Source organism: Rhea pennata, chromosome 1 (genome assembly GCF_028389875.1).
Source record: "Rhea pennata isolate bPtePen1 chromosome 1, bPtePen1.pri, whole genome shotgun sequence".
Lineage (NCBI taxonomy): Eukaryota > Metazoa > Chordata > Aves > Rheiformes > Rheidae > Rhea > Rhea pennata.
In genome coordinates, this window is record NC_084663.1 from 127,776,072 (window position 1) to 127,801,843 (window position 25,772).

General features: G+C 36.3%; 1 protein-coding gene across 10 annotated transcripts in view; it reads left to right on the forward strand.

The window, feature by feature from the left end:
- Positions 1-25,772, forward strand: part of DMD (dystrophin) — a 1,316,389-nt gene that overhangs the window by 910,616 nt on the left and 380,001 nt on the right. For all 10 annotated transcript variants that reach the window (XM_062600033.1, XM_062599961.1, XM_062599984.1 and 7 more), the window contains 2 exons: positions 6,818-6,919; positions 12,780-12,888. In XM_062600033.1, the coding sequence (XP_062456017.1) occupies positions 6,818-6,919; positions 12,780-12,888 (211 nt within the window). The remainder of the gene's footprint in view (positions 1-6,817; positions 6,920-12,779; positions 12,889-25,772) is intronic.

Below are 25,772 nucleotides of genomic sequence, written 5' to 3' on the forward strand. Positions count from 1 at the left end.
CTTATTGAATACTTAGCAGAAACATTATTTTGAAGCAGTATAATATCCTTTTCACTAACGTAGGCTGAAATATCCATAACTTGTTTGATACAAATGCATAGATACTGACGTTTGCAACAGTAAATGCTGTTCACAGATGTAAAGATTTCTTTATCCTTACAATTCTTTTAGTTTAGACTTTTGTCAAGTGTCATTTTTTCTTCCTTTTAGACTCTGTGCATCCAGTGAAATCTCTGATATGTTTGATAGTGAAGAATTAGGGCACAGTGTATCCTGTTCAGCTTTGAGATGTGAATTATCAGATCTTTCCTCAGATTCAGACAAAATACTTGTTTTGCATGCTTGTTATTCTACTGCAGAAGTATTCTCTGCATCTGAAAAATTTGAAGGCAAGCAGTGTCAAGAGAGGGGAATTTTCCATCCTTTGAAATGCTTTCTTAGCTAATTGTTTTTTCATATGACGGTATCTTTATTTTAAAACATGTGATATTTACCTATTTTAATTCGAACTATTCCAGTCCAAATTTACTTTTGATTCACAATATTTTTCTGTTAATTATATTACAGTAAATATGCTTAGAGAATTCATTTTCCAAACCATTCCTCCAGAAGTTTTTTTTCTGTATTTACATTCTGTCTTTGCTTCTCTGTTTGTTTATTTACTGTTTATTTATACGCTCATGAGTACCATCTCTTGGCTAAGCAAAGTAGTGATACATTATTTTTTCTTGAATGCATTTGAAGTTCCTGTATCTTCTCCAACCATAAACTCAACCTATACTTATGGTAGTAGTCCAGACCTACTACTGTATCAATCAAACGTTTTTTGCTCTTAGATGCTGAAGGATAGCAGCTTTAGAGAACACATAGCTAAGAGAGAACTTACAAAAGTATTGAGACTTCCCTTATTTTCTTCCAAGAGAAATGTTTTTCTGCTGAATTTCTTTTTTCTGTGTAAGTTCTTCTGGATTCATTATTTTCTCTTTTGTAGTATGGACTGGAACTGAGATAGGATCTGCAATCTAAGTGAAGCAGGAATATCTGTCTCATCCTGCCTCCTGTCCACCCTCAAAATATTCTAAATCCTGTCTAGTCTTAAACAATTCTTCTTACTGGACCTTTTCACAGTCCAACCTGATGATTAACTGATTTTGTCTTTTTGGCATATCACCACTGTAGCCAAATTATTTTCCTATCCCACATATGCAGTTTTTATGTTTACAGCTAGTAATTTCATTTATCTTCAGCATCTCCAGGAAATTTCCTTTTTATGACCGGTAATTGCAATGGCTAGACATTGGTTCCCCTGTGTGTGTCATGGAAAACTCCTATATTTCTCCCTCCAGCTGTACAGAAGAAGCTCACTAATTCCTGTTAGCCAAGAGGAAGATGTGCTTTTAAAAACCCATCCTTTGTTTCTGCAAGGTGGTGGACATCACCATTTTAGCCAGGTTGTTGGCATGGCTTAAATTTTGAGACCTTCTCAGTTCCATTTTATTGTGGAACATTTCCTCTTTCTTTTATTTTTTTCTTTCCTTTTTCTTTTTTTTTTTTCTTTTTCCTCATTCCCTTTTTCAGTACCAGGAATGAGAGGATGAGAGGTATTGCCAGGAGTGGAATGATGAGAAACACCATCAGGTCTTAGTAGATACAGCATATGCTTATTTCAACAACTGCCTAACGGCTGCAATATGTGAGTTCAGAAAGTAGCGATGACCTCCAAAAAATGTTGTGCTTTTAGGAAGAGGTCCTTTGTATGCTGCTTATTTTAATGCAGCATTTTTTTCTCCTCTGAAGTATCTTGATTGTTCTCCTAAGTCCAAAGCTATAACAGATGTATCAACTATCTAGTCTCCCATTAAAAATGGATGACTTTTACATATGTTCTTTTAAAAAGCTAGATGAATTTTACTGTGTTATTCCCCCCTCTCAGAGTGATTCTGACACCATCTTGGGATCTTAGTTTGGGTCTTACACATTTAAAGAAACAGCAATTTAAGTTAATGGGAAAAAGACTGCTTATTTACTCATTAAAGTTTCATTTTTGGAGGCAGGTACATTAAATTGCTTGTCTGCCAGTTACAGAATTTTTTTAGTGATAAAGATGCTTTACACCGAGTTTCTACGTAGGCTACTAATGGAATGTTTTGTTAATTGAATTACCTGTATTTTTTCGTAAATGCCTAACATAGGAGGGTGAATTTAAATTCTGTAACTTGTTACGATGTTCATGGAGCATTCACTTTCTAGGTAGAACTACATAAAATATTTAGGAATCTATCCTTCTCAGATTAGAAGGTTTGATAAAAGTACCAGATTGTGTCTCTCTGAATTTTAACAAAATTGGTAAGTCTTTATTCAGGAAGTTTAAACACCAGTAGCTGCCTTTTTTTCCCCGGTGTATTAGGCCTCCCTTCACTATGGCCACAGAGCTGTTAACAGTGTGTCTTGGATATATTCTAATAATACTGTATAAATGTCTGAACTGAACACCCAGAATGCCATTGACTGTATGTCTGACCTGCCATCAAGATCTGCTGCTCACTGTGGTATAGCTGAACTTTGATGTATTTTAATTAAGTCTCCCCTGACCATTCTTTTTTGTGTTGCTTTAGCTTTTTAGTCTGCTCCATGAGTGGGAATGTGCAGAGCAAACTGAAAAGAAGAAATGAGGTCACTTATTTAGAACTAGAATTCCTGACAACTGCAACGCACTCACTTTTCCCATCTACCTTCCTTTCTTTTTCAGGACCTCAGCTTTGCACCGAGGGACTTGTGGGAAAACAAAAAAAAAGAGGCACTGGAACCTCACCATTTATTTACGGCTTTTCCCCTAAAATATCTGGAATTGGTGATCTGAAAAACAGAAAAAAGTATTTTAGTGAGCCTTACTGAAGTCTTTTTTGTGCATGAATAAGGAAAGCTACCTCAAAGAATTCTGGTTATAAGTTACATTCTCCCCCCGCTAAAAGACAACAAAACTAGTATAATTAAATGTAGTTTTCTGTTGTCAAGTCAAAAATATTTGGGATTTATGTCTGATTATTTTAGAAAGTCCTCTTGAAAATGAAAATCTCCAAATCATTTTAGAGTTCAAATTTAGTATATTTGGTTGTTAAACATCATTGCTATATATCAGTAAAATGAGGGGAAATTGCGTACTGCTTTTGTTTTCCTATTAATAAATTTTCTTCTTTAATCTTCATTTAATATACAGTCTTGATAAAAAGAGATCATAACTTTTAAAAACACATACGATATTAATTTCAAAATTATGTTTTCAAGGTTGCAATTCAGTTTTCATTTTTGCACTGCACTTTGTGAAGACGCAGGTTTAATCACTCAGAGTTTCTCCTACTATCCCTGCAGAAAACTGACATCATCTCACTGGGAAATCTGATCCCCAAAGTTTTACCAGTGTTACCAGAGAAGGTGAATTAGTGTTTGTCAATCTTCATGTAGACTAGTAACAGCCTGAGATGCTACCAGCATGTTATATGTAGTTGTCTGGGTCTCTTGGTATAGATGCAGCATATGTCAAACAGCATGAGTGTGTCTGCTAGGATGGTTACCATCTCCTGAAATAACATATGCCAAGCCAATAAACTTTCTCTTCCATTGGCGTACATACCAGAGGTTTTGCCAAAAAACTGGTGTCAGCTAGGGAGTATGCGTTTTCCAAGTTCTGAGCTATAGCAGCAGACTGGTAGACCAGACGGGGCTGCAGACAAGTCCCTGACATTTTTTCCAGCCTGTCAGTTTATTCAGAGGTTTGAGCTGACGTGTTGTTGGAAATGGCAGAAGCCAGTGTGGCTTATTTTGCATTAGGCTTTCATCAGTTCTGACGCACCATTTTAACACCAATGGAAATTTTTAGATGGTATTTCATGGAGTGAAAGTGGTCTCTATTTAATTCTTGCTGTTTATACGTGTTTGAGAAACAGCAGTTTCCAGTGAAGCTGTATTTTAATTTGCCATATGTGTGAAAAGTTTAATTAGCATATTCATCAACCAGCCCAGAAGTAGTATTACAGCTCTTTTTACAGGCAGTTCATAAATTGTGAAATTCTAGTAGAATCAGCTATACTCTACAGAGAAAGCACTGTATCTGTCCTATGGGCGTTCTGACACGGAAAGTGAACGTAGCAGAGGAGTGAATGGTCTTGAATCGACATCTTTAAAAAGTTTTCTTCAGTGTCCTCTAAAAACTGATGCCTGATTCTGAACATGAGCTTGGACAAGTCCTGTTAGCTTCAGTAGTAGCTTGGCGTGCACGGTCGAGAGCAGACTTCGGGCCCTGCCCTTAGAGTACATTATTTGTTTGAATAAATGCACAGGCTAGATAATAACTGCAATCTTTTTGCTGTGAGCAAACTATTGGAGTCCAAGTGATGTTACCATTTCTTCTCTTCAGGAATTGAATGATGAACCAGTATTCTGAAAGTACTCTTTAGTCTGTCTACCTATATTAATGTAGTGTCACATAGCAAATGGATCTGAAATTGCTGGTAACTTGCTCAATGGACAGAATTTGTCAAGGGGCTATACCATCAGGCAGATAACACTTCAAAGTTACTGCAGTGATTTAATGTCAGGTGTATACTTATTTAAAACCATTTTTTGATGTTTTTAGATTATGTTGGAATTAATGTGTGGCAATCAAACAATAATTGTAGCTCACAGCAGTGTCCAACAGAGCACTAAGATATTGAACTTACTCACCTCAGACTCTTATTCATGTTTCCACATAAATCTGAAATTAAACATCATGCTGTATTTGACAGATTTACACAGTGCATTTTGGTTTAGGTTAAGGCCATTGATTCGGAAAGATTGCACTTCATAAGGTTAGTCTGTGTAGAGCAGGGGGAACTGTTGATTTGGCAGCTGGTGACATTATGTTTTTGTTACCCCACTGTGGAAAATTGTGACTTTATTCTATCCATAAAGAACAAATACCTTTTCAAATGTTTATATAATATGTAGTTTTTATACATGTGCTATATGTATACCCACTACTCATGTAAAATAATGACAGTAAAAAGGATTATTAAACCTTCTTTGCTGTAGAATGTGGAGTTGTACAGCGCTATTAGTCATTCATTTTGCTTTTTCTTTTTCCCTTAATTTTGAAAGAGAAGTTAGCCTATTTAAATATATGCATATGATAAAACACGATACGAATTTCAATACAGAAGATAGGGTAGAAATAAATACTGAAAGCCAGGGCTTTCAGGGCTGAGGGAGCCTTGTCCTCACGGGCTGCACGAGCAGCTGGGTCCTTCTAAATGAGCAGCGTCCATGTCAGCAGTAACGCAGACCAAGAGGCAGAGGTCCGTACCGCGAGAAACGGTGGGTGCTGAGGACCTGAGACGTGCAGCGTACACCCCTAGCCCAGCTCTCCTCTGCCGCAAGGGACTGCGCGCCCCTGTGCCGGCGGTCAGAACCGCCCAGCCGAAGCGCGGGGGACCTGGCAAGGCAGAGAGGTTCGCTTTAAAGGCCCGCTCATGATGCGAGTGAAACCCCCAGTGTAGGCGCATCCATAGCAGTCCAGCTTGATAGTCTTGGATTCTGAGGTAATGCATTTTAATCTGTTAAGTACTCTCTTATGACACCTGGTACTGTTATAAAAAACATAAGAATTTATGAAGCATGTAGAAGAACACGAAGCAACACATACTGGCAAAATACTGGGGACAGTTTACTTGATGGGAAAAAAAACCCACATGTTAAAATGCCTATTTTTCTTCAAGACAGGCTAAAATTACATTTTTCTTTGACATGCCTTGATGATTACCTTTTTTTTATGTAGTAAATAGGGAAGTACAAAGCTAACCTAATATGGAAGTTGGTGGATATTCTGCAGTATTATATGGGAAAAGCTACAGAATCAAACTGTAAAATAATGGGAGAAGAAAAGAAGGGAGAGAAGAAAACAAACAAAAAAAAAAAAAAAACCCAATTTGGAGATCTCAGATAAATCTGAGATTTTGGGTTTTTATCTGCGTTGGCTTATATTACCTTCTACTACTTAAATGTGAAAATATGTATCTCAGAACTACATACATAGTTAACATCTTTATTACTTTTTACACTTTTATAGTTTTGGTTTTTACTTTTAATTACCTACATGCAGTGTTCCACCCATTACTTATTTTTTCTTATGACTATTTTATGGAGCCATAGATATGTTGAACGAGTTTCTCCATTGGCTAGGTTAGCACATGGGTGACACCTTTCTAAATTAAAGAAGAAAATTACTAGAGAATATGCAGTTGCTAATTCGGTAGGCATTGTTGATAATAATAGGTGCCTCCCCGTACTTTAGGAACTCCCGCTGTTGCTGTGCTTTTGTTTTGAATTCATTTGTATGAATATTTTACTGTAAAACATCAATAATCTTGCTAAATTCAGCATTGTTGTCGGGTCTGATTATATAAGTACAATGCTGTGTACTACAGAACAAAATGTATATTGGTGCACTTTTTCTTAATGTAAAGCAGACAACAGTGCAGAGCTGTTTGAATGAGACTTCAGATACTTGCTCTTTTTAGTATAAATTTGTGCCAGTTTTATAATAGCTTTATTGAAAACTTAAAGACCTATCATTTTTTTTAGCATTATTCTTTTTCACCATCTTTTCTTCTGTTTTCTCTCGTGACCCTCTTTGTCCTTAGCTGCTGTTATCCTTCAGAAACAAGTCCTGAGCAGAAACTAATCTACTGGTTGTTTACAGCCTCCCACGGAGCTCTAGGACTTTTCAGTTTTATTGCATATGCTGTGGTTAATCTCCATTGCCTGTGTTTTTATTTTTCAGGAAACTGAAGCAGCAGTTCAGGCTAAACAGCTGAATGTGGAAGAGGTTTTATCTAAAGGGTGTCATTTATATAAGGAAAAACCAGCCACTCATCCAGTAAAGGTAATGAAGCAAACTTTAGCAATATCCATTACTGTGTAATGGGTTATGCTTCCCCTGTTGTACACTTGTCCTTGACATGCTCTGTTTAAAATCAATGAAAGAACTTGGCAAAAGCATTGGTTCTGTTCTGTGACAGCATAGCCAGGAATAATGTAATGTTCCTAGCAGGAAAATTTTTGCATATTGCAATGGAAGAATTGTATTTGGCATTAATGTTCTTCCGTCTATTCAAGAATAATCCATGTTGAAAACAAATTTAAGTGTTTTACCGTATTAACTGAGTCAGATAACGTGTTTTAAAGTCTTCCTGTTTTAAATTACACTTTCAGAAGTACTCTCAATCAAAAAAAGTGAATGTATTTTTTAGAAAAGGTTAAGAGTCAAGTCACAAAGGGACTTTGCTTTGAAGTTTTCCCATTATGAATGAAAAAAGACAGGGCAGTATAGAACATTCCCACTCTTTTATCTCTCCCAATATTCGTATAGAATGACTTGGTTCTGTTTAGGAGCAGAGGAATACATTGTTAAGAAGGCTGTTCCCTCTCAATTCTTCTCTTTTATAAAAATGTGTTACAGAATCCTTTCCCCCAATGTAGAAATCAGTTTCAAGAGGATATTTTTCGCTCAGTTTCAGAGAGGCTATTTAGACTTTCTAGAGGCTAGAGTATCATTTACTATCCTATAGAATCTTGAAGTAGAAACTAATAACAGAAAATAAACAGAGAAAGGTTTCCTCACAAAGTTAAGATGTCTGCAGGTGACCTCTGCAGTGAATTTCATGTTTTGCCATCTGTATTTGATCATTATATTTGGAGTATTTTTTTTCCTCCTTTTGCAAAGTCTGCCCTCACTGAGTCATTTATAAATCCCAACATCATATTTTAGAAGCTAATGCATATTTAATCATTTTTTGGTTTCTTTTCTATTTTCCCAAACAGAAATCCTTGAGTATAGTTTCCCCATTTGATATCTATTCTTCTTCCTTCTTCTTCTTTTTTTTTTTTTTTTTGATCAATTCTCTTAAACAGTGAGAAATACCAAAAGAGCTGAAGTCAGGGTGACTTAGAAGTAGTGTGCTAATGAAAGTGTGCAGAAACAAAACTTTTGATTCTGTTATGCATGTTTTCTTGGCTATTTCATAGCTATTATTGTTGGAAAAAATCTCTGCAGTGACTGCATTTACTCATTTGGTACAACTAAGTTGTAATCTTAGGAGACCTTATTCAACATTTTAACAAGGAAAGTGCTGGAAACAACAAAAGACTGGAGGTTTTGACTTTTTTAGATTTTTGTAATAGGCATGTGATGAATCGTGGAATAAATTTTGGCACAGTCAAGGATAAGAATTGGCACCGGTGTTTTGCATCATTGACCGAGGTGTAAATGATGTGAAATGATTCTGTGCAGACCAAACTTCTGACACAGAGTTGTACTCCGTATCCGTTTCTTTTAAAAGTGATCATACCAAGGACACTGGAAACTGACAATTTCTAGACATTCTTAAGCTTTTAAAAAAGATTTACTCGAATACAATAAACTGGAACAAGATAACTCTTTAAACAGAGATTATGACATTTCTTGAGGTGCAGTTTTGACAGTGATAGAAAATGTGTCTGTGAGAAAATTAATAACTATTTGTAGAGTAGTGGGTATTTCATTCCTAGCCCCTCTTTAATTGCGTTTTACTTTTTTCACTATATTCTGTAGTTCAGTTAATTGACCTGTGAAGTCAATATCTGGTTCACTCACTGTCTTGTACAGTAATAGAACAGTGAATATATACTCTCGGGGCTGTTGAATTGCTTTCTTGCTATTGTAGTTTCTGTAATCTTCCTCCATTTATTCTGAGCTGATCTTCTGTCATGGTTTCTAGTGAGGAACTTCCAGTACTGCTTACTATTTGTATGTTCCAATATATACTTTTCAATAAATGCCAAAATCATTTTCCAGACAAAAGGAATTTTCTGGAAGCAGAATAATTTATACTCAGGTTATGCTATTTTAAAGTGATACTAGTGAGGTTACAAAGTCAAACACTCGATGATTGGCCAAAATTCTTGGATTAAAGTTGCCTGGGCAGCCTTGTTTTTTTCCAGAAGAACCTCAGCAAGTTCAGCAGAAGGTACGGACAGTTCACCCACTATGGGCAGCAATTCAGTATTTTAATTCATACTCACTGTATAGTGTATGGTTGCAAGCTGCACTTTTGTGGTAAAGTATTTAAGTTCTGCTCTGAAGAACAATGAAAATGGCTAATTCCATCATGGACTCTTTCAAAGCACTCATAACAGTGGTGTCCAAGTGCTTCATAAACATTACTTAATTTTAGATTTATTTATGTAACCATTTTTTTTTAATTTTCCTCAAAAATGAAAAATAAAATAACTTCACAAAGAAATAATTGACATTTTCTGTAATTGTTTTTTGTCATTTGTAAGAGGTGTGATCCAGAGGATTGATAACTCTTTTAGAAAAAGCTTTTTTCTCTCTCACTATTTTGAAGAAAATTTTTAAAAATCCAATAATTTATATTGATCACTGCCTTAAGTCACCCCCTTCCTTCCATGTCTCTACACTAAAGAGTTACTAAGTAGAAGAAGTAAAGAAAACAGTTACTATCTGCCAGTCATTATTTCATCAGGCAAGATCTGAAAAGCAACAACACCATTTGTCTTTTTCTGATATAGATAAAAATCTACAGCCATAGATTATTAAATTTTTGTACTAATTTTAAGTTTTGAGATTAAACTATCTAGTTTTTCAAAGGGTAATTCTCGTAACAAAATATACTTTATATCTTCAAAGTGTATTGCTCAAGTCCTTATGGTGAATAATAAGCCAGTAAGTAAGAAATATTCTTAGTAAGGTAGATGTTTACAAATGCTATTTGGATTAGAACTTTTCCTGTGTGAGGAATTACGATGGCAGAGCCAGGAATTGTTTCCCAGGAGTAAAATCTATCTGTCCTCAAATGAGGATTGATTGTGAATTTGTAACTTAATAGTTAGCTAAATATTTGTTCAGTTGTCATACAGAGTGCCCAAAATGTATTATCACTGTTGACTATACATGTGTACTATGTTATACTAATGTGTGGTTTTACTATGGTTAGAATGCATGTTGGTAAGCCCTTAGTAATGGATTAAATGTTGCTTGATTAAGGTAAGTTATACATCTTATCTCACAGTTACGTTATTGAAATATACATATTTTCACACCCTCTCAAAACATGCGATGATATCAGAATTTTGCAATGTAAGATTGTAAAAATATTTTTGTTGGTAAACTAAATGCTAGGCTATGATGATTCTGTATGGCAACTGATTCAAAAATCAAGAATGGGATAGAAGTTTTGATAAGTTGAGAACTAGCATATTAATGACCTAACCCGTTCAAATTTTTGAAATGGATTTCATGCTTTTGAAATGCATTTCTATAAAGTAACTTTTTTTGGCTTTTGAGGAAGGGGAAGGGAGAGGTTACAGCTTGTGACAGTGGTAAACATAAGCCCCAATCTGACAGTTATTGGCACATAAACAGAATAATTTATTCAAGAAAGGATTTCAGTGGCAGTTAAAGAGCTGTAGTTTCCCTGCCGCTTCACTCAGTTTGTGCTCTCCTGAAATGTTGGGTGGAAGAGCAAGCAGCAGGAAAAAAAAGACTTCAGGAATATCTTTAGAACTCGGTTTCCTTGTCCTAAGTCTTGAATTTAAAACAGTACATCATTTCTCTCTCTAAATACCCCCATCTAGTTTTAGTGCTGTCACTGAGATTAGTTCATGTATGAATGTTAACCTCACTTAAACTGCACCTGTGCTGACATTTAAAGGAAATCAATAAATCAATAAAAATGTTCCTCAATTTAAGATATTTTGAAGTTAATACGTGTCACCAAAGCTCAAGAACTGCAGTTACAGCAGAATTGTTCCACTTAAAGTGAATGTTTTGATGTGGACAGGCTAATTTATGGCAAATGCAAGATTGGATCAAACTGTAATTCTGAAGAGTTTGGAATTGAATACTCTTTCACTAGCTGTGTAGTGCCTTAGACAACCCTTTCTATCATCTGTGGGGAGCATGTTCTGTATTTTGTCATTGCTGGAAACAAATCCCTGGCTCACATCTGTGAATTAGTGGAACTGCTACTCCCAGTGAGGACCAATATTATATTTATAGCAGCCATGTATCTTTCCTGAATTACTGTGAATATATTATAGTCAAAACTAAGCCAGACTTTGTGTAATCTCTCCAATTTCTATTTTCTGTTTCTCTGCTCTCATTGCTACTATTGAAATAATGGATATGGGAACAGTCCTTTCCATTCGCAGCTCTGAAATCTAGTTCTTGAGCAGGAAAAGATGGAACTTTTAGATGTATCAAAAAATTGTGTTTGTTTCTGTGTATTCATACTCCACACAGAAATAAGGCATGTGTGTGACTGTGAATTGTCGTAAGTGGCTTTTATCATGTACACCTGATTGCATCTTCTGCATTTTTCTTATAGTCTGTACTCAAAGAGAATCTCTGATATTACAGATTAACAGCTAAAGGCATGTTTTATTCCTTCATGCAGGGAATAAAACATACTTCCCTCCCTTCTTTCCTAACCTTTCAAAAAGCTGTCCAGAATCTATACCAGATAATATTCTGGCCTCTGTTGGTGACAGATGTAAAAGAACTTTTTTGAGTGTTTGTAGAGTTTTTACTGGTAACTTTTGAGGCATTCCTGTAGGAACCCCTAAGAGATCAGAGTTTAAAATCATACTATTTCAGTGTGTGCAGTCAACTGGGTATTGTTGTCTACCCCTCTCCTATTGAGCCCTGTCTTTTTAGACTCAAGGTAATTAAGTTATCTTTATAAATATCCATCCTGTTTCCCTCAGGCCTGGATTATAATTTAGACTGTGTATCTAATCGGGAGTGGGAGAAGAATACTAAAAGCATCTCTGAATGGCATGGGTACACTGTGCTGCTTTCTCCAGCAGGCAGTCAGGAGGCAGCTTAAAGGAAAGCTGGAGTCTTTGTTTTAAGAGCTTAGAGATGTCAGCGTGTAATTAGTATGCTTCGTCCTTTCCTCCAGTTCTCCAAGCAAGGAAGAAAGAGGGGTAGAAATGTCATGTCCAAGCCTGAATGCCTCCATGGTTGTCTGAGGGCTGATATAAATCACATTACAGACTTTTACTTAGGCTTTGTTTTGAAGTAACAGTTTAGCTATTAGTGCTCAGGACTGCGTGCCCACACAAAGCAATTTAAGATTTTCTGGAGTCTCTTACGATTTTCTTTTTCCTCATTTTTATTGGTGGAGGAATGTCTTCTGCATTTGACATTACAAATCGCAGAGGTTTTATTAGCGTGTTTTCCTAGTACATAATTCACTTCTGCATTTTCATTAGCAAAACGAATATGGCAGGTTCTTGATGGTAAACAGCTCTGCTGTGTGTTAAAGAGGGAGTCAGCCTACGTTCCCTAAAAAGGTGCGAAGGGCTGTCTGCTGGGGAGCAGCGCGGACCCGGGACCTGTCCCCCCGCACAGAGGGAGCAGGGCAGCCCCAGCCCCAGGCAGGGGGCATCGGGCACCGCTGCAGGGGTGGGGTGGCCGGGCGGCTGAGGGTCTGGCAGTTGTGCTGTCTCTGAGTTGGTCCTGAGCCCCAGCAGCTTCTAGAGGGAAGGATGCTCTCAAGATGCTGACCCTATGAAGCTGTTTTTACCCACACTGGGACATGTGTAATCTATCCCACCATCCTGTTTCTGAAAACTAATTACTGTTTCAACATTTTTTTTTTAATTCAAGCTGTCCAACACATGGAAAATTTGGGAAGAGGATTTTTATAAATGTAATGTATTTTTTTTTTCTATTCCAGAGAAAATTAGAAGACTTGAATGCTGACTGGAAGGCAATAAACCACTTAATTCAACAACTAAAAGAAAAGCCAGCACTAGGAGCACCTGCCCTTTCCTCTTCAGGTGTCTGTAAGTGCTTCACTAGATACATCTTTCAAAATGAATTTACAAGTTACATGTTTGTAAATTAGAGTGCTGGTGTCGAATTCAGTTTGGTTTTAATTCTTTCTATTTGGTAATGTGTCCCAGCAGTCAACTGAATTTATAGGTCTGATGAAATGATCGTGGCATGTTTTTCTAAATATTACTGTTTCAAAACTGTTTCTTTAGCCTGTGAAGAACTGACATGACTTGCTACGTGTATTCATGGAAGAAATACTATTGCAGGAGACAGATTATTTAAATTAGAAGAATTATAATGCTATAGGTGAAATGGATGTAAATTGTTCACAGAATAAAATTCTGAAATTGCTTTTTAAATATGATAGTGCAGGCAAGGAACTGGCACTATTTCAAGACAGTGTTCGATGTATTCATATAAAAGGTTGTATCACAACATGGTAGGATTAATTCTGGAGTTAAACATTAAGTCTAGGATATATATCTGTGGGTGTCTGAGCTGATGAATACACAACAAGCGACTTGATCTCTGTTTAAATTATTTGGACAATATTTATATTGTATTAATCTCATATCTCTTGGCACCACCTGCTTCACTGCAAGGAATACAGAATCATTTTTATCTACATGATGCATGGATTCTTTTTTCCACTGCTTTCCTCAGAAATGTAGTGATTAAGCATAAGTGGAAAAAAAATAGAGAATGGGTGCACTGGAATTTCCGAAGTCTGAATTTCTGAAGTCTAAGATTCTTATCTTGATGTTAAAGTCTCTCCTCTGCTTGGATGAAGAACTTTACTCACCTATACAAGCCTCAAAACTGATCATAGGTTAGGGGAGCAGAAAGAAAATCTTTCCCCATCTGAGAGAATGATGTTGCTCCAGTAGTCAACTGGGATTTAATTATTTGTAGGGTGTTGATTCCTCTTGCCTTTTAACATATTCTAGTACAAGAAGCTGGTACTGGAGAATTCTCTGATGTCTACTAGTGACTCTTTAATGCATCAAAACAGAAAAATCTTTGTACATGGAAGTAAATAATTGTACCACCTAGACAGAATTCAGAATATTCAGTACTAGAAGGCAGTACAACTTCTGTCAAAGCTGGGTGTATCAATCCAAGCAAAGCAGTTGTCTTGCTCGTGACATATTAAATATTAGTAAATAGGAACTATCATTTAGTTTTAGCTATTTGGTTCCAGTGGCAATCTTTTGTGCTAGACTGCTAATATTTTTTAGTACTCCTAGTAAAACCATATCCTTGCTTTACAGATTTTTTTCCTAAGGCATACTATAAAAATTCATGTAATGGCACGGTAGAACTGAAGGAGATGTGTAAACGTTTCTGTTGCACTGGGTCACTAACTTGCTATGTTGGTTTTGCATGTCAGCAGGTTCTGTCAGCTTCCAGGGAAAGAGAGTGTTTGAGAGCTGTGAATTTGTTGTTACGAAGGAAATGATCATAACTAAAAAAGAGAGAGAGCATGATGACAACAGATCACTATATTAACTCATCTTTAACCAAAGAATTGCAAAATTTCTTGTTTACCTTAATTCTAAAAGTAGACTCTGAATGACTACTAACATTTCTGAGATTCTGGAATTTCACATGCATAAAATGAAAGCACTGATGTCCTATAAAGGATTAGCCAGGAACTAAGATTGATTTTTCATTCTGGTGCCAAGAATACTTGAAATTTTTAGCCTGTGCTTATAACATTAATTCATAGTTTTTCTTTCTTTTTTTTTTTTTTTTTTTTTAAGTCAGTTTACTGCAGTCACATCATTATAGGTGTATCATCACAGAAACACAGATTCATTGAGGTTGGAAGGCACACTCAGAGGTCCAGATTCAGTGACCCTCAAAGCAGGGTCACCTAGAGCAGGTTTCCCACAGATTTTGGATATCTCCAAGGTTGGAGACTCCACAACCTCTCTGAGCAGCTTGTTCCAGGGTCCGACCACCCTTGCAGTAAAAATGTTTCTCCTTATGTTTGAATGAAACTTGCAGTTGATACCTAGGCTTGTTTCTCCCCAGGTGCAGGACGTGGGATTTCCCTTGTGAACTTCATGAAGTTCCTTTCTGCCCATTTTTCCATTTGAGGATGTTATGGGAGACGGTACTTGAAAGTCTTGCTAAGGTCAAGACAAACATCCATTGCTCTCCCCTTTTCCAGTGGGTTACTCCAACTCCTTTTGCCTATTCCTAGTGAAACTTTAGTAAATAAGTGTTGAACATGTGATATGCATATTTTTTAATTACACAGAGAAGGCACAGCAAGCTCAAATCATCCTAAAAAGCACAGGTTTCTGCAAAGTGAGAAAATGGTTATCTATTCCAAAAGTTACTGTTATTGTACTTATTAAAAAAGAAAAAAAGAGCGAGATTTAGTATTGTGAGTTTCGTTTATGCTGTGACTAATGATAATTTTTGAAATTACTTTTACCATTTATGTTATAGTCATTTTTCTGGGCTTGTTCTATGCTGCTGATTCTAATGATATATACATTAACTTGCATTATAGAGCATAGAGCATAGATATAGACTGTAGAGCATAGATACTCGACCTAGCTCTGGGAGAGCTGGTAGATCCAACCAGCACAGAGACAGTACAATAAACAAGAAGTGTATCTGGTCACAGAGGCAATATAACTGTACCAGTTCCCCAGCAACTCACCTCAGCTTTTCCTGTTTCGTCTCATAGGGTGTCTGCTTTTAAAATTTTTCTTTCTTGGAGTTTCATCTCTGAAACTCCATAGAGATTTTTCTTGGTAGCTTTTTTATTATACTATTTGTAAGTCAGATTAGTTCCTTCATCTCTTCTGAATCATGGCCACATAAGCTGCTGTTGCACTGCAGAACCGAGGGAGTGGAAGGCTTTAGGAATGGATGGCCAGAAGCAGGGTGGAGTGGGAAATGCCTGAGCTGACGCTGCTGTCAAGAGAAATATATGTAGAAATGTGACCTTAGGTGGACGCAGAAAGGGTAAGGAAAATGTGTTATCGGTTTAAGTGATAAATGTGAACTGCCTGCAACACTGCAACTGGGGATGCTCACCTTCTGTGCTCAGGTAACACTGTGAGAAACCTGTATGTTAACACTAATCTTCAGAAAGAGGCTTTTCCCCCACCCTCTCCCTCCAAACTAATGACTACGTGGAGTTACTGATGTCCTTGAACTGTGATCTCAGAGAAGTGTATTGTCCCTAAAAAAAGCCTGGAGCCTCCCAAAACATTTGCTTTAAAGGTCATTTTTAAAGAAAGATGTGCAAAATGATTTTAGAAGGACTCGGTAAAGCAGTGATAGTATCTCCTATTGATAGTTATTCATTTACTGATTCTCCAGAGACTTTTGTGGTCTTCATAATTTAATAATGTTCATGCCTGTGTCTAAGACTAGGGAATGGAGATATAACTGACTAGCCTCTACTGCTTTGTAAGGTGCGGTTTGCTCTAGTCTTGTTACAAGAACCCAGCCAGAGGGCCTTAGTAAATATACCATCTGGTGGCTATGACAGAGATGAAGAACAGAACTGCAATGTGTTTATGATTATTTCTAGGTTTGTGTATTACAGTTTCTTTGGCACAGAAAGTACTAAAAAATGTCCTTAATATCCCACCAGTCCAGTATGCCCTCAGGCATAATGAACAAAAATTATTTTCCAGCTAGGAAAATGTACTTAGCTGACGGGTACATCTCGAATCTTAGCAAAGATTGACTTCCAAAACAAGATGACTCAGGAAGCAAATCATGTTTTCTACTTGTACTTGATATTATGACATGAAATCGTGAAAATGTCTCTAATCAAACATCTTGGTGCCTTGCTTAGCCAGCAATTTGAAAACGTTTTAGGCTTAGATAAATGCAATTTTGGAATGTGCTTTTACAGGAGGGAAAAATTTTAGTGCTATCTTTGCATGCATTGATATGACTTTTTTATATGAAAGTGCTACTTCTGTATTTGCTTAATAAGTTAGGTAAAGTTACACAGGGCTTTCTAAAAGCATGTGAATACATTGCAGGGTAGGGAGACATTCCTGACTTTGTTCCTGAGGATGACATTTTCTATTTTTTTGTCTTCATTCAAATACAGATTAAACTCAGTAAGTTACTGAAAAATTTTGGTCATTTTTGTTTAGTGCTATACTTGAAAATACAAATTCTTGAAAAGATATATAAGTAGTCTAAATCAGATTGTACTTGGAGTTAGTGAAATATTAAAAATTACACTGTTAGTATAATTGAAAATACTTTGTGAGCTTATTTTACATATTGCATGTATGGCTAATTTAAATAGTAGTGGTACAGTTAAATTCATTCAGTAAATAGTACTTGTGTACAGTCATTTTCCATTTTTCCCTGAAATTTTAGGCAACTCTCTTGTCTTTTTCTCTATGAAATGCCGAACCAAGTGAAAGAGAAAAATGTATGTTTGTGAAGAATGAGGGTTAATGTTGATTATAATGCTGAAATTACTTTCAAAATTAGATAGAATTTGAGTTCATTGTCCCTTAAAACTTAACATGTTAGCACTGGTCTTTAATTTGAAGCATTATTTGGGATAGATCTGTTAAAAAAAAAAAAAAAAAAAAAAAAGAAAGGAAAAAAAAGGCTGTTTTCATTTTACAAACTAAGGGTTATCTGAAAACTGCAACAGACTTAGGAGGAAGTTCGCAATACCTGTGGTAAATATGCTATGTATGCAATGCTCATTGCTTTATATTTAATACAGAGAATTTGAAGAAAGCTATTAACCTCTTCACCCAAAATCACTCAACTAGTGATGAGATTTAGGTGTCTGTCTTTGGAAAAACGAAAGCTGTTTTGTGCTTTCAGTATAATTTTCTTTGGGGGTAGGAATCGGAGATTGCAAGGATGGAGCCAAAGATTTGGCTTCCATGTATAGCAGAGAAAAGCTTTCCAGGTTTAAGACGAATAGGGGAGGATGGGAGAAGAGTGATGTATCAGCCTAGGACCATTAGAAGCAAGTTGTAATGTGTGGTTTGTGAACTACTGAGAGTTTACCGGCTGATTTAATCAAAACTAAACTAATTGCTGAGCACAAGCCTATATTCAGCTGAGACATTAAAAAATGAAAGCAGTCACCTCCAGAGTTTGTAATAGATCCTGTTTCGAGTCCCAGAAAGCAATGATATTTATGATTTTGGGGAAACTCGTGATAGCAGAGCTTTAATCTTTGCTTATCCTTTGATGTCTCTAGGTGGGGGATTGGATCCCAAGGTATGTCTCTTTGTTTGGGAAAGCTGTTTGCCTCTTGTTTCTCTGTGAAACATGTCCTCACCTGGGCAAGGTGTGCTGCTTTTTTTCTAGGCTTTTTTTCTAAAAAGTTACTAGTGTTACTCTTTAAAGATATGTATAAATGCCATTGTGACTTAATATATCTGAAACTCCTCTGCACTGCTTAGGATGTAACATAGTGAAAGAAACATGTTCTAGTACTGCTAAAAATACAGAATTTCTGAGGCTATGTTTTAAGGAAAATTAGGAACAACCGAAAACATATGTGAAAATACATACTTTGATACAATAACGTAAGATTTAAAATTAAAATCTACGTAAGATTTAAAATTAAAATCTAATGAGTTAAGAAGTTAAAATTCTTGTAGTATGCTAGTTTCTAAATTTTCTACACCTGGAATTTTCTTTATATTTTCATGTTAAATCCACAGTTCAGTGATCTGTTGTTCTGTATTGGTTAGTCCTAAGATAGAGAGATGTACAGACTGGCTATGGCAGTATACTGCATTACAAGGGCTGCCCTAGTAAATCTCTGATACTGTATTTAGGTTAAGATTTTCACTGGGATGCAGCATTCTCGATTTCTCAAGCTATGACTGTTAAAACGTATTCATTCTTTGGGCTTCAGAGCTGGATCATGTAGTGTGCCACTGCTTCTTTAAACAACAACAACTTGTCTTTGTTTTCAAGAAGTGATGACAAAAATACAAGAAACAAAATGACAGCAGCTCAGCTTTGGGCAAAAATGCACAACAACAGGAACTTTTTTTTGGTAGTATTTCCTAGCCAATGCTCTCTGAAGCAATCACTGTTTATATATTACACACAATGCTTGAATGAACACATATGCTGTAATTCAGATCTCCATTTCTCAGAGTTTTCAAATGGTAGTATTAAAATCCTTGTGCATTTCATTACGTGCACCTGATGAGATTACAATAGGAGTCTTTAGAGTGTAAATCAGAAACAAATGCGCAAATCAGATATTAGAGCATCTGTATTGTTTATAGCAGCTGGCATAGTATAATTGAAACTTACTCAGAGTAACGCCTTGTGGAAGACTGAAAAATGTAGGAATGTGTGCATCTACAGCATTTGCCTTACGAATGAAAATATGCTGATATTTAAAAAATACATTGCATATAGCATTCATCATTTAAAATAACTGTTAAAAATGCTTGTGTACAGGACATGGTAGATACTAAATATTGCAGAACCATTTGCTACAGAGCTGAACAGCTTAAAATCTACACTGTGCATCTTTTATGACCAGTAGTTCTACACTGAATTTAGAATACAATGCCAATAGTATATTTTACTTAACATTAGTTTCAGGGCACCAGAAAAAGAAATCACTAATGTGAACTGCCAGTGAGAGGGACATGACTGTGTCTGGTATGGTGTAGTTTGTGATATTTGTACACACAGAATCTAAAGAAAATGTCTATTTTCAGTATGAGATCTAACTCAGTTTAACTCTACAAAAAGTTTCACTGAAACAAAATGTAAAAGAGGAAGCAGAGAAGAAGCGATACAACAAGAAAGATAAGGAAGTCTCCTACAGGATGTCTAGAGTGCTTAAATCAATGATGGGAGCTGATGAGAGCAGGCTGTTTCTTAGCTGGGCTGCCTAGCAAAGGTTACTCACTCTAGTATGAAACGGAGTAGTAAAGGAATAGATTGTCTTTTGCTTTGCCTGCTCTGTACCTTTGAATAAAGGAATAAATGATGATGTATAGCCATCTTTTTAGTTTGGTTTGAGTCATGTTACTTTGCAGGCTTCTAGATTAAAAAGGCTCATGTATGCCAGCCATAGTTGGCCCTGTGTACCTTAGTTGACTGTGTACCTACCTTACTCTAGATCTAGTTTCCCCCTTTTGTTCAGGAAAGAGGTTGCCCAGTTATTCCATCTGATTTTCATTAAGAAGCTTTTTTTTTTTCCTTTTTACACATGTACCACATCTAACAAATAGGAATATGGCACAAAACTGAATCTGTTACCATTTGATTGGAGATGTTTCAAGGTCAGGACCCAGTTTCACAAGCTGTTCTATTTTTCAATACAGCTGACATCAGACACAAGCTGAAAGACAAACTTGTCTAATAAAGCTTTCAGATTCAATTTTCTCTCTGCATATAGCTTCAGGAATCTCTAGAGGTCATTCACAGCATGGGCTGCAACACCAGCAGGGAGAAGTAATGAAAAGAGTTTGGTTAAAAAGCTGACACTATCCCTTCAAAGCTGCATGAATAGAAACATAATAAGCAAGTTTATAAACACGGATCTCTATGATTCTCAGAATTTCTATCTTGATCTTTATGGAGTGTTTTGATGTGAGGATCTGTTTTTGGATTATCTGACAGATAGAAAAATATATACAAAATATGATTAAACCACAAAAGCCTGATTTAAATCAAAAGAAAAAAGGTTGCCACTTTATATTTAACATCTTATTTAAAGGGTCTCTGAGGAAGTTAGTCTTTGAAAGTGTCTAATAATAAATAGATGTGGCAGTGCAGTTTACAAAACGGAATTGGACTTTTACTTTGATTTTTTCTTTTAGGATTTAGCTGCTTAAATCAAAGAGTATCTGTATTACTACATAGAAGTTTTATTGTGCATATATCTATTATTAAAAGTAAATCAGAAGGTAAAAATAAGGGTTGATTACTCCACTGTTACTGAAAACAGTATAGAATCTATGTCTGCTTTTTGTGTTCTATAACAGTTGTTGCAAATACAGCTGTCAAGATTTATGACATGAGAGTAATGCTATTTCAGTCTCTGAAAGGACCATGTTTGCCTTCTCCACATTTGAAATATGGCTTGATATTTTCTTCTCAGGAGAACAGGCTTTGCAGCTTGTTTCTTTTGTTTAATTTCTCCATCAGTAGTTAATAACAGCAGGATATACAGGATTCATTGTGATTAAACCCCTTTAACGTAAATGATACCATACAGCAAAATTCATCAGAATTTTACTAATAACTTATGTGACATTCCAATACCAAGTAAGAACAAAGAAGTAAGTTATGGATGTGATCAGTTTTTTTACATTATTCATGGAAAATAAAATGGCTCAGGAAAAAATGAAAGGTAATTTTTATTTTCCTCTGGAACTATGTTCAGCATACATTGCAAAATCCAGAGTTAGCCATTTTCAAGAAACATGGCAAAAGAGAATTGTAGCATTTTTCAAAAACAGAATCGAGATTTGAAATAGTATGAAAAGAAGGAATTCTTATTAGAGTTCTTAGTTAAAGTAGTATTCTTAATAAAATTGTAGTTTATGATTTTTTTCTAGTTTAAGTCTAACTCAAATTATAACTTTAGATCTGTCTCACACTTTTTCATGCTTTAAGCCCATCTCTCTTCTTTCTTTTCTTACAGTAACCTGAGTTAAGATGATGCTGACTATCCAGATATGGGCTTGCAAAGAGCAGTAATCCCTCTTTACTCTTTTCTAGTATAATATTTATGTCTGTTGACAATTACATTCTGTGCAAATCTCTCTAATTTGCTAGAATAACAGAAAGTGTGAGTTCATTCTGCACATAGTCCTTTTGACTTCTATCTGCTTCTGTCTGCTCTTCCTTGTTGACTTCTCTTTCTAAAAGGACAAAGCAAGCTGTTTTTTCCTTCCAAAAGGAGTGGTGCTCATTGCCTTGCTATTCATATTCTACTGAAAAATATAAAGACTCTTTAACATTCTTTAACATCCTTCCTAAAGTTTCTGCTGTGACTGGAGCTGCCATAGAGCTAGGTCTCCTCTACAGAGAAAAAGCCAACCAAAGCGTGGAAGAAAGCACGATCGCAGCGTATGAGCAGGCTGGAGACCACAAATAATGGAGAAAGCTCATAATTACTTGTAATGTTTCTGCTGTAGTCAGAGGGCATGACACACTGAAAGAAAGAATCATTCCTTAAACTGTTAGGCTAAAGGCTAAAATGAGGAAAGCATGGCTAAAGAGTAATGAAAATTCTCTGCTACTTCAACTAGAAAATTTTTTAATCTTGCTTGTCTTAAATCTTTGTATGAAGCTTGTCTATGCAACATGAGCCTTGCTTTCTCCACTTGTGTAGTAGAGGGAAATGTACTCAGGGAGACATGCAGGTAGAGATTCTGTGTTACTAATGTTTCTTTTAACAATAGATCAGTGATCAGATGACACTTAAGTTCCTAAATACAATTTTTCTTAAGGTCAAACTGAATAACTGAAAGAGCAGTAGGGATTAGTTTGACCTGAAAAGTTATTATTATATGTACCTTCATAAAAAACACACCAGAGGGCTGTGCTGCCATTCAGAGAGACTTGCACAGGCTGGAGAGTTGGGCAGAGAGGAACCTCCTGAGGTTCAACAAGGGCAAGTGCAGAGTCCTGCACCTAGGGAGAAATAACCCTAGGCACCAGTACAAGGTGGGGGCTGACCTGCTGGAGAGCAGCTCTGCAGAGAAGGACCTGGGAGTGCTGGTGGATGACAAATTGACCGTGAGCCAGCAAAGTGCCCTTGTGGCCAGGAAGGCCAATGGTCTCCTGAGGTGCATTAGGCTGAGTGTTGCCAGCAGGTGGAGGGAGGTGATCCTGCCCCTCTACTCAGCCCTGGGGAGGCCTCATCTCAAGTACTGTGTCCAGTTCTGGGCTCCCCAGTCCAAGAGAGACATGGAGCTGCTGGAGAGAGTCCAGCGTAGGGCTATGAAGATGATGATGAAAGTGCTGGAGCACCTGCCCTATGAGGAACGGCTGTGAGAGCCTGAGGGGGGATCTTATCAATGTGTACAAGTACCTGAAGGGAGGGTGTCAAGGGGATGGGGACAAACTCTTTTGAGTTGTCCCATGTGACAGGACAAGAGGCAATGGGCAGAAACTGAAGCACAGGAAGTTCCGCCTGACCGTGAGGGGGAATTTCTTCCCTGTGAGAGTGATGGAGCACTGGCACAGGTTGCCCAGAGAGGTGGTGGAGTCTCCTTCTCTGAAGATCTTCAAGGCCCGCCTGGATGCAACCCTTTCTAACATGTTCTAGGTGACCCTGCTGAGCGGGGAGGTTGGACTAGATGATCTCCAGGGGTCCCTTCCAACCTTACTGATTCTATGATTCTATAATAAAAAGCTTGACAAGTGTCTCACAAATAGTAAAAGACAAGATATTTTAGCATAACTGATGAAGAAGAAAGAACAGAAGATGCTTGCAATGATTTAAGGAAAGTGATACTAATAAAGTGATAGTAAAGATGTTGCCTTCTTTAACTTTGAACAAGTGATTTTGAATTATGCAGAATTTTTCTTAAGCCATTTCTGTGATGAAAGGTAGATGAGGAACTTTTTGCAGTGAATACTGTTAAATTACCTGATACTGGAACTCTTCAACATCGATTATTTCAAAGCTTCTACAGAACTTTTCTGATCATTTTTTAAATTTATGCAGTACCTGAAGTTCTACTGTTTCTTTGGTATTCTTAAAAGTTCACCCTGTGTCTATGTACAGTTTTTCTGTACTTTTTTTTTTTTTTTTCTTCAGTGCTCCCTTTGGTTCAGGTAGCAATTTATGGCTGTTAAGTCAATTTGTAACTCACACAAAATTGAAAGAGGTGATTTTCTTAGGACTGCAACTGTTGGAGCTGCTGGCAATATGTGGTTATAATGATATCAAAGAACTAGCTGCTAACGTTCGGTTACATGCCAATAGCAGTACATTGGAAATATAAATTGTTGTTATATAGATAGACATCCAATCGAAAGCTGCATACTAAGGCATGGAAATTGTTACTTTTACTGACAAAAGGAATACTGATAGTCGCTTGTATCATTTGTGACAGATGTTGTCACAACATTTTTTATACGACAACTATATATTCTGTGATAGTATTTGATGGAACACTGCTTCTGCCTTAGTACAGAGCATTCATTTTCATGTAATCTTTCTGTAACAACTGCAGCAATCACTTACTGAAAGACTCATATCATTTGGAAAAAAAATAAGTGCTTTCTGTATGGGTAGAAATAATGCTGCATAAAATTAGGCTGTTTAAAAAAGATAGTTTGACTCTTTGAACTGAAATACTTCAGACTGCCCAGAAATGACTGTGTTGCTAGATCCTGGGAAACTTAATTAGGGATCCAGGAATCAATTACTGAAAACTTTCAGAAAAAAAAACTAAATACCCAAATGAAATGTTATTGCATTATTAAGTGATAGCAGAAATAAGCAGTAACATTTAACAAATAACTTCCAAAAATAAAATTGCTTATTGACATTGTTTTAATATTACTAGAGGTTCCTTGTGTTGATTACATTTACCACTTCAGAAGAAGCCAAAATAGGCTGCAGCATTTTTTCCTCAACACGTCCCTTAATTCAATATTTTAAAAAACAAACCAGGTAATTTTTTCCTTAAAAGCCCAAATACATAAGTAGCTCTCGTAAAGCAAGTAGCAGCTCCATTCTGTATTTTTGTATAAGCAGATTATTACTATGTTTCACAGTTAAATTATTTTTGAATTTTAAACTGTGTCACAAATCTCTTTGGGATGCAAAATGTTACTACAATATAAATTTCTTAGTGCTTTTGTCCTCCAGAAGACTGGAGGACATATTAACTCCTTAAAGTTTCCTTTCAAAGGTCTTGTGAAGAAGGCTAACTTATTTATTTCTATATAAAATACAAATCTCTTTTTCAAGATTGCTTAAAGAAAAAATCCAAACAATGAAAGCTAATATGCATTGAATGCCTCTTAACAGTTGTCTTCATTAACAAACATAAAACTCTTTATCTAAGACTCAAATATTTGTAGCAAGCTACCGTGAATAGATGGCATATAACAATTAAGTCAAAGCTTATACTTTGACTTATGAGGAAAATCCTACTTCTGTCCAAAATTTTAATGTGATTTTTAATGATTAATCTACTCAAAATGTTGATAAATATATGAATCATATAAGACACAGTCAAACTGTATCTTAATTTACACAAACCAGTATACGTGATCTGGAGGCCTATAACCTTTCTGGCCAGACCTATGAGATCTTTTGCAAGGATTACACAAGCTAAAAAAAAAAAGCAAAAGAGATCTTGAGTGTCACAGCCATAATAACAGCTAATATTTTTTAGATATTGCCTATTCATTCTAATTGAGAGAGTCTGAATGTCCTACTGGAAGCGTTTTTCCTTCTTTGCTTTGTAGAATATATGTCACATGAGCTTAAGGGGAAGACTAAAACACTAATGGTAATAGAGGGTCCAGGAGACAGAGAAGCCAGAATGGGATTGTTTCTCTCAGCTCTGGGTTTCCTGGCACTTTGTATCACAAGTAAGAAATAGACAGCAGTGTCTGGGGGAAAATAATCACAAAGATTTCTGATTATTTGTGTCTAGTACAATAAATAAGAGATACTAGCATTAACATGCTTTGAGTTTATAGTGTGCCACTATCCCACCATTTGAAGCAACTCCTTCATTCATTTAAAAAAACCAGCAGTGTCAAAAACAGACTGTTTTTACTGTAGTAGAGATATTGGTGTAATAGAGCAGATACTTCTTCAGATAAGCTACTAAACAGAAAGAAGTATCAAACAAGGTTGTGTTCAATATGTAGTCCGCATACTGCATGCATGCATATAGCATAAACAAGAAAG